The 15946-nt window shown below is 37.8% G+C and overlaps 1 protein-coding gene across 1 annotated transcript; it reads right to left on the bottom strand.

Moving 5' to 3' along the window:
• Positions 1–3068: 3068 nt before the first annotated feature.
• Positions 3069–14521, bottom strand: LOC143295216 (small ribosomal subunit protein eS7-like). Its single transcript, XM_076606788.1, has 7 exons — positions 14434–14521; positions 13598–13672; positions 12998–13069; positions 6764–6904; positions 6148–6212; positions 4979–5129; positions 3069–3203 (listed from the first exon to the last, which is right to left on the bottom strand). The coding sequence occupies exons 2-7, from the start codon at positions 13670–13672 to the stop codon at positions 3126–3128; spliced, it is 582 nt and encodes a 193-aa protein (XP_076462903.1). The 5' UTR covers positions 14434–14521; the 3' UTR covers positions 3069–3125.
• Positions 14522–15946: the final 1425 nt, after the last annotated feature.

Raw genomic sequence — 15946 nt, 5'->3', positions numbered from 1 at the left:
TTATTACTGTCCAGTGCTTTGAAGACTTCAATCTAGAAATGAATACAACAAAACAACAAAGAATCCACAAAGCCTCTGGCAGAGTCTGCCTCACTAAAACTTTGACACCACTATTTACCTGAATTACTGGAACATTGCTAACTAAACAGGTTCATTTCTTTCAAAAAGTCCTGTTAATGTTTCCTGCAGTAACTTGAGTGAGGCTTCTGGGTTTTTTAGTTTAAATTTTTTTTGGTATGTTTTGTACTAAAAAGTCTCTTTTTAAATGACAATCACCTATCATGAGTAGAACATCCCATAACCATAAAAAACAAACAGCACGTGGAGAAGAGGGAGAACTGAGAACAATCTGACCAGTGCCAAAATGATTACTGGCTTTGTGGGATTCTTGCTTTTCATACAGAACAGTGTGCAAACAACGTAATGGTTTTGCATGTCAATATCAGGACACAATTTGCAGCAGAAAGTTTGAGGACTCGCTTATTTTAATTCATGAGAATTTCAGTTTGTCATTCATTGCCTTATTTCCCTGGCAATTCAGTTTTTTCTCCTTTTCTTTTTACATCAAGAAAGCATTTTTACTTGAAGTTTCTATATAGTTTTCAAATGTATTTAAATAGTGGTAATTTCCAGTATGAATACAGCTCATTTTCAGTATACTGAACTGTCCAAAAACAGTTTTTCTGAGAGTTTGTCATATTACCCCTGTCATTGTGTCAGTTTGATAAGTCCGAGTTGATAGCTCTGATCTTCTGTTGATTATGATTTTTTCCTGTGTGAACAAGTACTGATGTTTTACAGACATACACACCACCAAACCTTCCCCTTTGGGATTTGTATACTTTTCACTATTTTCAAAGACTTATCAGTTGTTTCATTTGCATAAGCTTTATTGCCCCATATCAGCCATTATAAAGTAAGGTGTATGTGACATTGTGTGTCCACCACTATGCATGTGTGTGTGTGTGAAGATTTTATTTCATTGAATAGGTAGCAATAGCTTTTTTAAAATTTTTATTATTATTATTATTTTTTTTATACATCAGACCATCAATGAAAAAGCAGCTTGTGTGTGTGTGTGTGTTTTGTTTCATGGAGATCACAATGACAAAGAGAAAGTCGAGATTTCAAGGAAAATGTTACGTCTGTACTTAAACACGTCTGCACTGACAAACATGCAGCATAACTGACCATTTATTATCGACACTTGTAAGGAGGAAGGAAGGTGACAGGATGGTTAAGATGCTTTTCTGCTGATAGAATTAACTCTCTCCGGACGAAGGAATGCTCACGCATTCCTACACAAAACGTATTCTGACGAAGGAATGGAATAGCATTCTCCGAAAGTAAAATTCCATCATGCACTGTACACGTGATTTTGTGATTAGCCAAGCAGAGTGCACTATTCTGGGTCACTCCACAATCGAACAGTATGATTGGTCAGCCTGGGATGTGTGGCCAGACTCGCACACACGCTGACTGTCGTCTGTTTGCGTGCCAGCCTGTTAGCAAAGCGGGCTCTTATCAGAATGTTGTGAAGCGAACAAGGCAGTGACGGCAACGTTTTAGGGTTGTTGAAGTACTTGAAATGCTACAAACTGAAGGGTCGGAGATTGAAGAGGTGGATGATGACGAAGAAGAAAGTGAGCATGGGTATGGTGATTCGGGGTGAAAAATTGGCAGTATTTTCTACATATGGCAAAACTGTAAACATGATAAATTTGATTTTTTTTTTTATATGTAATAGCTCAACAGGTAATAAACCAGTTCTGAAAGGTTCATTTTCTTACACAGTATTTTGTATTTTTTGTAATTTTTTTCCAAACCCTTACAAATGGGCCGTCTGTGGGGAAAAGCAAGGGAGAAAACTTGTCGTCCCGAGTGAGTTAATGAGGGTCTGGATTCCACACCCACTCTTCCCTTTCTCCTAAATTTGACTGGAAAATCAAACTGAGCATCGAGTCATTCGGTTGAGAAGATAGACAAGGTTCAGTGCGCAGTATGCACTTGGTGCACTGAAAAATAACCCATGGGAACAGTGTTGTCATCTGGCAAAACTCTGTAGAAAAAATCCACTGATGTGTTCACAAAAATATACTCTTTTTCTTTTCTTTTTTTAAGCGCATTGGGTTACGCTGCTGGTCAGTCATCTATCTAGCAGATGTAGTGTAACATACATGAATTTGAGCGCAGTCACGCCTCTTTGAGATACTGAAAGTGAAATATCTGAACCAGTAACAGACATCTGTGTTCGTTGAGGGAAGAAATGGGTAAGATGGATGACTGTGGAGGGAGGAAGGAAAGGCCAATGTGACCCTTGCCTACTCTTTCCAATGGACATGTACGATGCCAAGAAGCCTTTCGCTGAACGGTTTCCCTCCACAGCCGAGTCATCACCAGTAGCAGAGTTCATTTTCACTCCAATACACACAATGCAGCATTCCTCGTCGTCAGCCATTTCGCTTTTGAAGACAATGGCCAGAAGTTGACTGACAGTTTACGCACCTGCATGCAAGTGGGGCTTGGACTCTTCCTACTTACAGTCTATCTGCAAGGTTTTTCTTGTCAATCAACACCTACAAACACTCTGTTGTAGCAAACAATAAATTTAATTTTCCTACTTTTGTTGAATAAAAAATTGTATTTTTGACCGTGTAGGATTTCATTTTTTTTCCTGTACAAAATACAGAATATGGAGGGCAATGCACAAGTCTGTGTGAGGAGAAAAGAGCATGCAACAGACACGTGATAATAAAAAAAAATCCCTTAAATAATGACAAATCATATAAAAATATATATATGAACTGAAGGGAGGGCGTGGGGGGTGGGGGGTTGTGTGCACTTTTTGATGACTTTATGTAAAACTGGAATACATGTGTTTTTCTTGAGAAATATAACCTTCACTGCAATGGGAAAAAACAACAAAAAAACAACAACAAAAAAAACAAAACTAGACATGTGATGGACAGCTGCACATCTAATTACAATTCCAGCGGACTGAGTGGAGCACAAATGGAACACAAATGACAATACTAACACAAGCACTGAAAACACCAAACAAAAATCCGAAAACTTTACTGTTTTATTTTTTTTTTTCCCCACAGTCTCACACTGTTTTCCACACATTACAGGACCCACTCAGGGAATTCAAAATTGACGTCCTTTCCCGTGAGCTTCTTGTACACAGCGGAAAAGGTCTCCAGCTGCAACAAACAATAAATCACTTTTTAACAGATGATTCCTAGTTCTGCAATTCACATTCTGTCCTCAATCCAATCCCACTACAAGAACCAATGAAAGCATTGACACCCACACACTGAAAATTCCATGGCTGAGATTACGAAGTACACACAGTGAAAAATGAAAGAATCATCAAACCCATGGAGCCATCCTTTGACAGCAGCCAGATGTCATACTGATGATGCAAGAATACTGTGATCCAATGCAGATCAACATGTGATTTTGTATGTGTTTTTCAGACAAATAACTTAGCCTACATTGCTCACATGTAATTCCAACTGATTCACAATAAAACAAAAGGCAAAGCCTTCATGGTTCAAGCACAATTTCTACTAAATATTCAATGGTGTTTTTCTTTTTCTTTTTTCTAGTAAACCCCCCCCCACCCCCCAAAAAAACAACAACAAACAAACAACCCAAGCAAGAGTGGCATAGCCTTCATGGTTTGGAAGTGATCCTTTTTAAATAGACACAAACACAAAAACACCGTACCCCGAGATTTTTTTCCTATTCAACCACAGCAACTACATGCTGCTGGAAGCGTTCATCTATTCTGAATTTCATTCAGCATGCAATAACCCTCTAACATGAACTACTGAATATCAGAAGTACGTATCAGAACCTCTATAGCCATGTGCTTTTGTTATGATCTTTATGTCTACATTCATTTGCTAGGCAATGTACTTGATTGTGTCAGGAGTAAACAATCAGGTAAAAAAAAAAAAAAAGAAAAAAAAAAGAAAAAGAAAATATAAAACAACTACTAAGAAATAATTTCTGGCATAAAATACACAATTATGACTACAAAAAAGTCCAGTTCTTTTGACAAAATCATAGACAGCACTTTGATCACATTACTCAAGTGAATAACTTGCAAAATCTGGGCATATTTGAACCTCTCATTTTCAGCATGAAAGTCCAGAAAATGGCTACTCATTATTGAAATTCGTGAGAACGCCCACAGTGAAAAATCACAACTTTTTCTCTCAAAGTAACAGCTCAATTATGCCTCTCACTACCCCATTCTGAAACCAGAAGACTCTCTCATCAAAAAGTGTCATCACATGACTGTGCAGCGCATGGTTTAGCAGTGAGGATCCTCAGACCAGAAGGCAGGTTGATCCACTAGTGGATATACGTAAAAAGAATGCACAAGCAAGTCGGTCACTGAGGACTGCTTTTACAGGTAGCTTGGGTGAATATAGATGATGTAATGCCATCAGTCACATTTCAGAATTAATATTCTGGATGAGTGAGATTATTTAATGAAAAACACATTTATCCTGTATTCAGATTGATCCCATAAAACTGAAAAAGTTTGTTTCTGATAGATGCATACATCAATGGAACTTCAAAGCAAGCAAAAGAAAATTTTATTGTTTACTACAATTAATGTTATATGTCGGCTAATGAATAGGATTAAAAAAACAAACCCAAAACTCCAAAAAAACAACCCAAAACAAAACCACAAAACCCCCCAGTAGAACAACATGAAAATATCCTTTTGTTTTTGCCCTTCCTGGAAATACACTGTCATTACGTGTGAGCAGAAAGGACTGATTTTCTATTCAATTTAATGTTGACGGACAAGTACTGGTATTTCCAGAGAAAATGAATTTGTGAAAGTTACCACGGAAACGCACATACACACGAAACAGTTACTGCACAGAGTTGCACTCACCCTGCCTGCAAAAAGAGAGCCCCCAAAAAGGCAAAACAAAGAGGAATCCACACCCACCTTGTGCTCCACAGTGGTCTGCTGGTTCTTGTCCAGCTGCACTTTGATCAGACGAGATCCGTCCAGCTTCACACGGATACGTTTGCCCACCAGTTCTGCAGGGAAGCACAGGTCCTCCAGGATGTTGTCATGAACCATGGTCAGAGTGCGGCTACAATGGGAGAAAACAAAAACAGAAGAGGTTCACTCACTCTTTAAGTCTTTTCTTCCATGTTGAAGCCTTTGTGGTTAACTCAGTACCGCTAGTTAGCTCCCCAGATTTTCCCCACAGACGACCCATTTAAATGGGTAAGAAATAAAGTCGCCGAAACAAATGTTAGAATTTATGAACTGAAAACTTCCAAACTGATCAGTAATATAATGAGTTAGTTGGGGACAAAATATAAAACTTCCTTCTTATGCAATCATACAATGAGATGACTAAAGTATCCATAATCTTTGTTCAAAATTTGCACACACTGATGACTTGTAAATGGATCCAGGAAAGCACAAAGTTTGAAACAGATTAAATTCAGAATATTATATAGCCATGATAGGGCCCCTTCATCTAATTCTGTTGTCTGCCTTGTGACTGAGATGAAACTGGGTCAGACACTACTGTTGACAAGCATTGTTCACATGAACCAGTCACCGTGAAAACAACTCTCCTGCTCACGAGCACAGCAACACACTGCATTTACTGAGCGTGAAAAGTTAAGTTAAAAAATTCTTAGCTTATAACGTCATTACATAAATTTGGTGCCACTTCAAAAATTCAAAACTATTCAAGGCCCTGATCTGGGTCTGTCATCTGAAATGGTTGTAAACAGTATGGTCCTGATCGGGGCCCTTTGTCTGGAGAGAGTCAAGCATGTGTGAATCCAAGTGTTGGAGGGTGCATAGGCAAACATTATTGGTGTGCATGCGAATGTTAATAGATCTTACATCAAACTATTGACATGATATATATTGTGTGTATGTATATATGTAACCATACATTTTACTGATACTTATGCTTTAACCCCATAGTAATACACAATAACGTATTCTTCCTTGCATAACTCATTCTTGCATTACCCCATAAGAACCTGTGAGGACATCGCCAAGACCGGAATAAGAAACTAGTACTAAATAAACATTTAACCTTGCAAATATAATCTCACAAACTCATCATAAATGGCACAACTCACCTCCTGGGGCGCTTCTGCTTGTTCTTCCTCCTGCTCTTGCGGGTGGGCTTGGGAAGGATACGCCTCTGTTGCACAAAAATCATAGGTCAGATAATGTTACAACATGAAACCAAGTGAAAGTAATACTGAAAGGAAAATCTGCATAGTTACACAGGATTTTAGTTGTAGTCAATTCGCTGAAAAAAAGCAAAAAAAAAGCCCGGTTTCTTAAGCAAAAGACAACCCTTTCTCTTTGTAGCAAAAGACAACTTTTTTGTTAAACACAAACCAACCTCATCATACCTTTCTTCTTCTAATTTCAATCTATGGAAGCAATAACTTACAGGTATATCCTCTATCACCGTTCAACCTTCCCTCCCCCTCTGAACCCAAAGTCAGTAAATTTCACTGTTACAGTAATAGCGTTTCCAACCAATCCAGAACGATAATTCATTTCTCCAATACTGAATTTTCATCTAGCAATCACCAGTCAGACTCACTTTAAATATTATCAGAATGCCATGTATACCACAGAAACAGTCCCACCAGTGAATTTTAATCAGTCTACACCATGCTAATTCCTTCCACCTGTAATTTCAGTTGATACGCTAGCTTCAAAGCAGAATGGCGGGCTGACCTGAGCAATGAAGACAACATGTTTGCCTGAGAACTTCTTTTCCAGTTCCCGAACCAGGCGGGTCTGGATCTTCTGGTAGGCCCTCAGCTGGGGGACGGGCACGAAGATGATGATGGCCTTCTTGCCTTGCACATCGATCTCCTGCATCACACAGAACCACATATACACACTGAAGCTCAACATCACAAACACATGTGATGCAGCACATGAAAACTCCGTCAATGACACAGCCAGCTATTCTTAGCCATGCATAAAAACGTCATTAGGGTAAAAATACTGAAAACTGAGGTTTTTTTTTTCATATTCTCATCTACGAAGTGTTATCTTTGCTGTGGCTAAGGATTTTGACATGAAAGTGCCTGAAACTGTAGTATTTTTAATGTATTCCTGTCAAAACCATGTTAAAAAAAACAAAAACAAACCGCACTCTTGACGTATTTCAGTTGCAAGCTGAAAACAAAGATGTAAAAAATATTTTTAAAAATCCAACCTGCAAAGTAATAATATGGAAATGAGCAGTGAATGTGCATTGGCAGTCTCCCCCAGAACCTTCTAAATCATGATAGCATATGAATTTAGCATGTTTCCCACTTGCTACTCTAGATTTATTGTATATTTAGCCTGGTCACCATTCAAATTTAGCTGTTTCTAAAGAGAAGTTCAAAAGGATTCCATTAAAGTTCAGCTTTTCTACCATATAGTGTAAATGTAACTAACAGTGTTTTATTCTGCGGCGAGTGTGACTCACAATAATTCAGTACAAGGCATGTGCTGACACTGACAGAAAAATAGATCAGTGTGTGTGCTGCTTGTGTGAACTCGATGGTGGAAATCATCACAGCATGCCATGCAATGCTGTTTCTCAGTCTCCTGTACGCGCGCGCTCGCTCGCAAGAGAGAGCGCAACATTCTTAGATGTGTCATCGCCGACCACGGCTGTTGCGAATGATCTATTTGACTACAAATGTGGGAAGCAAAATTACCGCTACCTTGACATCATCTGTCCTGATAATGAAAGGCTCTTTTCTAATTTGTTCTGTGTTTTGATCCAATGAACTCTTTTGCCAAACATAACACTTCCATATCAGTTAAACATTCTGCTTTTATCAAATCTTGAGATTCATCAAAAAATGCACTCTAATTAAAATCACCAGCAACACAAGATTTTTTCCTGTGTATGGAAGTATACAGATCTGCCCAGTGTGTGCAGGTGTTTACATGCACACCATGCTTTTCACACTTTACCGAAGTTTGACATGGAAAGCGCATGCGTGAATACACACACCATTCATCATCGTTCAAATACACATAGAAACACTCAGGCACACACGCAAACACATGCATGTGCACATAACACAAACGTGCACAGATACATGCACACGCACATATGTTCGGACTGACACACACTTGCATGGACTCTCACTTGTTCCCTCACACACAGCACCATCAACATCCTCATCAAGCCCCTTGAGCTTTTGCACACATTCATCATTAAGTTGAAACGTTCAGTGCATTCAACTCCTGATTTTTCAGAAATTACATCAGCCAAAATGATGTTGCAATACACTTCATGACAGCAGTTAGTAAATGTTTTGATACAGGACCTTAAGCCAAACTTCAAAAGAATCACTAGCATTACAGACAGGTATTTTGTTGTTGTTCAAATGTGCATGTTGCCCTTGACTCTCATTTGAACATTTGCAATTGACTACTCTCTCCTGGCTACAATCTACTGCATGATTTCACTCCTCTACTCGCCATTCTTGACTTCGTTTGAGTACAGAAAGAAAACAATTTTTTCAGGGCTTTTTTATTTTGAAAATTTATAGTTTACTTAATTCTGAATATTCTGACACTACATAAATGTTCAATGTAGTGCTTAACTCACTCTGGACAATGGAACGCTATAGCGTTCCTGACATAAGGTAGCATTCCAGACGATAAACACTACAGCGGTTCCGACAATTTTTTTTTTTTTTTACACATTTCCCCCCTGGGAAAGCACAAAAATCGCAGCTACACCAGGCATTGCGAACGTGTCAAGGGTTGAATGAAAGTTTCATCGTGAGGTTCCGTAACTATTACTATACACTTGCTGGCCAGCCGTTGACCTGGTATCCCACATGACAAGCTAATCTGCATACTTATCGAAAATGGCGTCACAGGCGATACAAGTGGAAATTTTTTGAGCAAACTAGATCACGACAGCAGCTTTTTACAACTGCTGAAGTGATTGAAATGCTTCAAACTGAAGGTTTCGACACTGACGAGGCTGATGAAGACACTGAATAAAGTATATGCAGGGAAGAACGCTACTAACAAGTTACCGACAGTGACTCAGCTTCTGACAGCTGTGAAGAGAGGGAGGAGGGTGGGCGTATACATAACGTGAGAGGGGTCAGTGGGTCAAGTACAGGGAGTTTCATTCAGTTACTTTGTGTTTTGCATTTTTTGTGATTTTTTTTTCCCTAACTCTAACAAATGGGTCGTCTGCAGGGGAAACCAAGGAAGAAAACTATTCGTGCGGAGTGAGAAAATACAAGCAGGAAAATTAAGCTGGTGTTTTTTTCATGAGCAGATATCTCCATTTGTTCTTTTCAGGTGTACTAAGTTTGAAACAAATAAAAATTACACACCCCCCCCCCCCCCCCCCCCCCCGCTCTGAAACAAATGACTGATACAATGTGTTTTTTTTGTACACAGCTACTTTGACATTACACACATACAAAAGAGCACACACACACACACAACAAAACAACATAATGTAACTTAAGTTTAACAAACAGTTCTAAAAGATAACACTTGCAGATAAGATTTTCAAAAGAGAAACTACACTTTTCAGAAATTATACAATTACTAACAATATATACCTGCACACACAGCAAAACAAGAAAAAAAATATACTGCAGAAGTTGCCAAAATTTTAAAGAAAGAGAGTGAGAGAGAGAGAGGGAGGGAGGGAGAGAGAGAGAGAGAGAGAGAGAGAGAGAGAGAGAGAGACACTGGAATTATTTATTGTCATTGCCAAGAAAGGTCCTTTGACAAGGGGCAACAACATAAATCCATATATTTTAGCTTCAAAACAACACTATATTTTTTTCTCTGAACCCTTCAGTCAGTTTAAACCAAGAAAATATGCAATACTTGGAAACACTTAAGTCACATCCTGACAAAAACTCAACGAAACGGAACTAAAGAAAAACAACAATGTAATGATAATAAAATACCAAAATGAATGGAGACTGACTTGACCATCCCTTCAAAAATACATCAAACCAATACATACTGCCTCAACAATACACTCAAGTATGCAATGTTATGTTTTCTGTTTTGTCCAAATAAAATAGCAACTTCTGTACTAACTATAATTAAGTGTCTTCTGTGCTGTTAATACTATTCTGAATTATGTACCTTTGTCTCATTGTTTGAGCTTCTGCAATGAATTTAGCGACCGATCTAATTATGATTTCATTATCACATGACAAAACAGTAACAACATCATGGCTTTTAGCCATCTCTGTTTTAAAGAATATGCATTTTCTCGCACAGTATTATAAATTTCACACTGAAAAAGAAAATGTTTTTCATCATCCATTTGCTATCCACAGAGAGGGCATGGTGATTGTATAGAAGTCCCAGGTTCAAACCATCTCCTGTTTGCATTAAACCCCAGAGTTCTTAACCTAAATCTCACATAATTTATTCTGTGCCATTTGTCTGTAATGATTCTGAGATATGTTTCTGGTTGAAATATACTTTTAAAAGAAAAGAACCAACTATATTTTTCTTTACTTTCCATGTCAGAATGCCAGTTTTGTTTGAAGGAACAAATGAGTCTGTCTGAATTCTGCAATAAATTTTTGTTCGTTTCCTACACCCTGGGACAACCACACAATTCCAAAACCATGTTCAGTCAGAACCTTATTCACTCTATAACACCAGTTTTCTTTACCTAATTCCATCTGTAAAAGCATCATGTCATAGGCTTGTTTGCTCAGACATGTTTGTGGAAGCTTTAACAATTTTAACCAATACTTAATACATTTGACAAAAGTTCTTATATACAAAGGATATCTTCCAGTTTCCCCATATAAAACCGTATTGGATGAATGGATTGGAACATGCAGAAAACGTTTAATTGCATAAGTATGTATTCTTTCAACGTGTGAGTTAACCGTTAATCCTCAGATTTCAGCTGCATATGTCAGTAAAGGTTCTATTTGTATATCGAACATTTTCCAAGATAGACAGGAATCAATAGAGTTCAGTTTTCTAAGTGTTTTCAAAATTTCGATGACGCCTTTCTTACCTTTTCTGCAAAATTCTTCCCATGCATTATTCAGACTTAATTTTGTTGTAAAAATCATCCCCAAATACTTATATGAATTAACAACTCTAACTTCAGTATTTCCGTATAACCATTTTTCATGCATTGACAAATGTCCACCCATTCTAAAAACCATAATATTCGTTTTATCTAGATTAACAGTCAAACCTAACCGATCTGCTTCTTCTTTTAAGACATTTAGCTGATTTTGCAAACCTTTTACCGTCCCTGGCAAAAGAATGACATCGTCAGCAAAAAGTAACAGAAATAATTCAATAGCTCCTGGTATTAACTGAATGCCGTGCCTACCTCTTTTGGAAAGTTCCACAGCTAATTCATTTATGAAAAAGGAAAACATTTGCGGGTTTAAAAGACATCCTTGTTTAACACCAGTTGAACATTTGAAATAATTTGAGTATACACCTTTTACATGCACACATGCAAGCACTGAATTGTAAACACCTCTAAGCGCCATATATAATTTTCCATTCACACCACTTTTATGCAGAACATTCCATAGGGCATTACGATTCACAGAATCGAAAGCCTTCCTGAAATCAACAAAAGCAACATAGAGTTTTGTGTTACAAAGCAGATATTTTTGCACCATTGAATACAATATAAATATATGATCTACAGTGCTATAAGTTGCTCTAAAACCTGCCTGATCTTCAATTATTTTATCCTCCCTCTCAGCCCAATTAGTCTCATATTTTTAAGATGTGGGTGTAAACTTTACTTAGAACGCTTTTGAGTGATACTCCGCGATAGTTATCTGGGTTGTTAACATCACCTTTTTTATGTATGGGAATAATTATTGATTTTGCCCATTCTACTGGAAATGTACCATTTTCAAACATCTGATTAAATAATTCTACAGGGAAATCAATTATAAGGGAATTTGCATATTTCAACATTTCCCCAATGATTTTGCCTGGACCTGCACTTTTTCCTGACTTTAAGTGTCTAATACTAGAAATGATCTCTTCTTTAGTTATGGGGTCGTTAAACAATGGCTCATACTCATCCTCTGTCTCCACTAAATTGTCTTCTTCTTGTGTTGACTCATTTTCAAAGTCGTTAAAAACTCTAAAGAAATGATCATGCCACTGTTGCAAGGAAATCTCATTATACACGAACGTTTTTCTGTTCACAGATCTTATCACTGACCAGAATGTTTTAGAGTCACTAACTGAATCTCTTAATATTTTTAATCTATTCTTTTCAAACTCTTGCTCTTTTGACTTTCTTAATTTCACAAACTCCTTTCGGGCTGTAACATATGCTTGTCTTTTTTTCTATCTTGTCCGTTTGGGTTTTACACCTCTGAAATCTTTTTAGTAACCTTTTAACTTCTTGTTTCTTACACTTGCATTCATCATCAAACCAGTCATTACATATCTTACTTCCTTTTCCTACTGTTCGAACCATGCATGCAGCGGCTCCATACAAGGCAGTAACAAACTGGTTTAGGCTATCGTTCAAGTTAGTGTCTAATAACTGAAATGCTTTCTGAATACTATTATAGAATTCATCACTGTCAAGCTCGTTTTTATAAACATCAACATTCTCATCAGACCATACAATTTTTTCTTCACCCTGATGAATCATATTTGTACTGTAATTATGAGGAATATTTTTCCAAGCTGCCTCAACTGGTAAATGCCATGAATCCACGCAGTCACCAATATTCACATCAAAATTCGATAACAAATCAACAGAAACCAGAAAATAATCTATTACGCTACATCCATTAGGAGACACAAAAGTATATTCTCCCTTTTTATCACTCTCACAAAAACCATTCAAGACACAGAGAGAGAGATAGAGAAAGAGAGAGAGAGAGAGAGAGAGAGAGAGAGCAGTTGCCAAAATTTGAGAGAGAGAGAGAACATGCAAAATCTTACCTTGGCACCAGTGATGTACAGCTCATGAAGGGATGCCTTCAAGTCACTGTTCATCTGAAGCTCGAGAAGAGCCTGTAAAACAGATAACATTACTACTACAATTGGGGAAAAAAAAACAAAGTCAAAATTCTGTAATGCAACTGTTAAAACTTTCAAAGCAAGCACGAACTATCAAATGAAAGCACTCACTGACATACATAAAACCTGTTCTTATTATGCAATATATTTTTTTTCTCTCCAAAACTAGCCCCCTCCTTTTCCATTCCTCTTTACATACATTTGTTTCATTTACATGTGATGTCATGCTGTCATTTCCTCATATATTCTGTTTCCCAAAAAATGAAATGCTAAAACAGAATGAGGTCATGCATTTTGCACAGACTGTACAACTGAACATATTACTGTGTACAAATGACCATTAAAGAAAGAAAAAGAACCCCTGTTCTAACTTAGTTAAATTGTGCCCAACTGCAACCTCCAGGCAGCAAAACAACAGTTCTCATCAACATACTGGTCATCAATTGGAAGAAGTATGAAAGTAGTTACTGAGAATCCCTGATCAAGTCGAGCAGTGAACAATTTCAACAATGAAGTCATTACCTGAGAAATTGATGATTCAAATTCATCAGGCTTTTCTCCCTGGGGCTTAATAATCTTTGCACTCGCGGAGTACATCTGGAACAGGCAAAAAATAATGATTAATACATATATAATATAGTTTCAACCTCCATCTTTCTGGAAAATTGATTTTTTCCCCACTGGATTCATATTATTCCAACTGGAACTTGTTAATATTTCCAATACCTAAATAAATAATAAATGAATAAATAAATAACACATGCAGTGATACACATTGGATTTCAAATGTGAACTTCAATCCAACCATTTCAACCGAACAAATCCACTAGAGCAACCATGTTGTTCCCACATATGTACATGTTTCTATTATCACTAGTAACTATGCATTGTTAAAAGAACAATTGTACACACAATAAGACTAAATATTACTTTGCCGAAAGAGAGAGAGAGAGAGAGAGAGAGAGAGAGAGAGAGAGAACGATTTATTTACAAAGGCCATATCCCTTCAGATGGGTTTCAAATGAAATTAACATAGAATAGCATGCTGACACAAAATCACGTCACATATACATTACGTTGTTTAAAATGCTCTGTATAGATGAACAGCAAAATGTGTGTGAGAGAGAGAGAGAGAGAGAGTCAGAATGGTCAACGTGATGACCGTGGACTCCTAACAGGAAGAAGAAGAAGAGGAGCGAGAGAGAGGGGATGGAAGCAATCATGCCATTATATCCCAAGGTATATCCGAAATAATCTCATAAACTACAATACATCGGCGGCTGCAAAATATGACAAATGAGAATTGAAGCATCCTAGAGTATTCAATAGAACTGAACGTTGTTGCAAACGTAACTTACCTTCACTTTTTTTCTGTTCTAACTCAGCATGTGTTTACACAATGCTACCTTCCTTCATGGAAAGCGATACCGGAAAGGCCAATGTCATTTCCGTTTCACCCGAGGTCTGGCTAACAATACAGCAGCCGTTTCCTTTGTGTAAAAACGAGCTTTGCAAATAAAAGAACCTATCATCATCACCATCTTCTTCTTCTTCTTCTTCTTCTTCTTCTTCTTATTATTATCATTATTATTACTGTTGTTGTTGTTGTTGTTATCATTATCATTGTTATTATTTGACGGGCGCAATACTGCGCCGAATGGTTTAAGCGTTGGGTTTCAGTTTCAGTTTCAGTAGCTCAAGGAGGCATCACTGCGTTCGGACAAATCCATATACGCTACACCACATCTGCCAAGCAGATGCCTGACCAGCAGCATAAGCCAACGCGCTTAGTCAGGCCTTGAGAGAAAAAAAAGGTGAATAAATAATAGATAAGCTTACATAAATAAATAAATAATAAATAAATAAATAAATAAATAAATAAATAAGTAAATAAATAAATAATAATTATGATAAAAAAGGTAGTAGTAATGATAATAATAATAATAAAAAAGACAACAGTGATGATAAATAAGCAAATAAATGTAAAACATGAAGACACACATTCACAAATACACCCACACATGCATAACAGATATGCACCAAACATGCAGTTTCACAGATATGAAAGCACAGTCAAATACAAATAAACGTACATGAGCTCCAACACACACACACACACACACACACACACATTACCCTGCACCTCCTCTACCCCCCTCCTCCACACACTCATTTCTAGTCTATGTATCGCAGCTTCCACGGCACACACACACACACACACACACACACACACACGCACGCACGCACGCACGCACGCACGCACGCACATGCACAAAACTCTCCTGACACTTGTGTACACTTACACTCTCGCGCATGCACAAACGCACTCAAAAACACAGACCCACACATACACACACGCACAGAGGCTGCCACTGATTGGCCACAAGAGGGATGGGAAAAGATCTCTGATGCCAAGAACGTGGCGTCTAGTGTGTTGCTCAGTCTATTGTATTTGGAAAAGCCCACAGAGACTCTGTTCCGTTTTGAAGAAATTTGCGCAATGTTGGTTTGGAAATGATGCCGATATTTGTTTGATTTGCAAAGCATCGTGCTCTACCTTTCATTTTAGACTTACGGCCGCTCCCTCTCTCTGCTTTTATTTCTTTGAGGCGATCGATGGTGTGATGGCCTTGTACATGTTCTTTTTGATATTCTTTGACTTTTCTGAGGATTTCCGATTTTCCTAGATGTAGGCCGCTCGTTGGTGTTGCGTTACCAGCAAGTCTGTCAGCTCGCTCATTTCCCTTAACTCCTGCATGTCCCGGGCAGTATGACCATGTGAGTTTTTTAATCTGAAAGTTGCGCATTGCCTTATGCCACTCTGGGCTTCCCGGCATTCCGTTTTCAATTTTTTGTATGAGGTTCATTGAG

The sequence above is a fragment of the Babylonia areolata genome, chromosome 20, assembly GCF_041734735.1.
Source record: "Babylonia areolata isolate BAREFJ2019XMU chromosome 20, ASM4173473v1, whole genome shotgun sequence".
NCBI classification, from domain to species: domain Eukaryota; kingdom Metazoa; phylum Mollusca; class Gastropoda; order Neogastropoda; family Buccinidae; genus Babylonia; species Babylonia areolata.
This window is presented reverse-complemented; position numbering and strand designations above follow the sequence as displayed.

What these genes read in the sequence shown, in the direction of transcription:
- LOC143295216 (XM_076606788.1), bottom strand. Translation starts at nt 13,672, where the DNA reads ATGTACTCCGCGAGTGCAAAGATTATTAAGCCCCAGGGAGAAAAGCCT. An exon ending in TTGAATCATCAATTTCTCAG is followed by an intron (nt 13,070 to 13,597) that starts GTAATGACTTCA and finishes TCTGTTTTACAG; the next exon opens with GCTCTTCTCGAGCTTCAGAT. An exon ending in AAGCAGAAGCGCCCCAGGAG is followed by an intron (nt 5,130 to 6,147) that starts GTGAGTTGTGCC and finishes CTCCCATTGTAG; the next exon opens with CCGCACTCTGACCATGGTTC.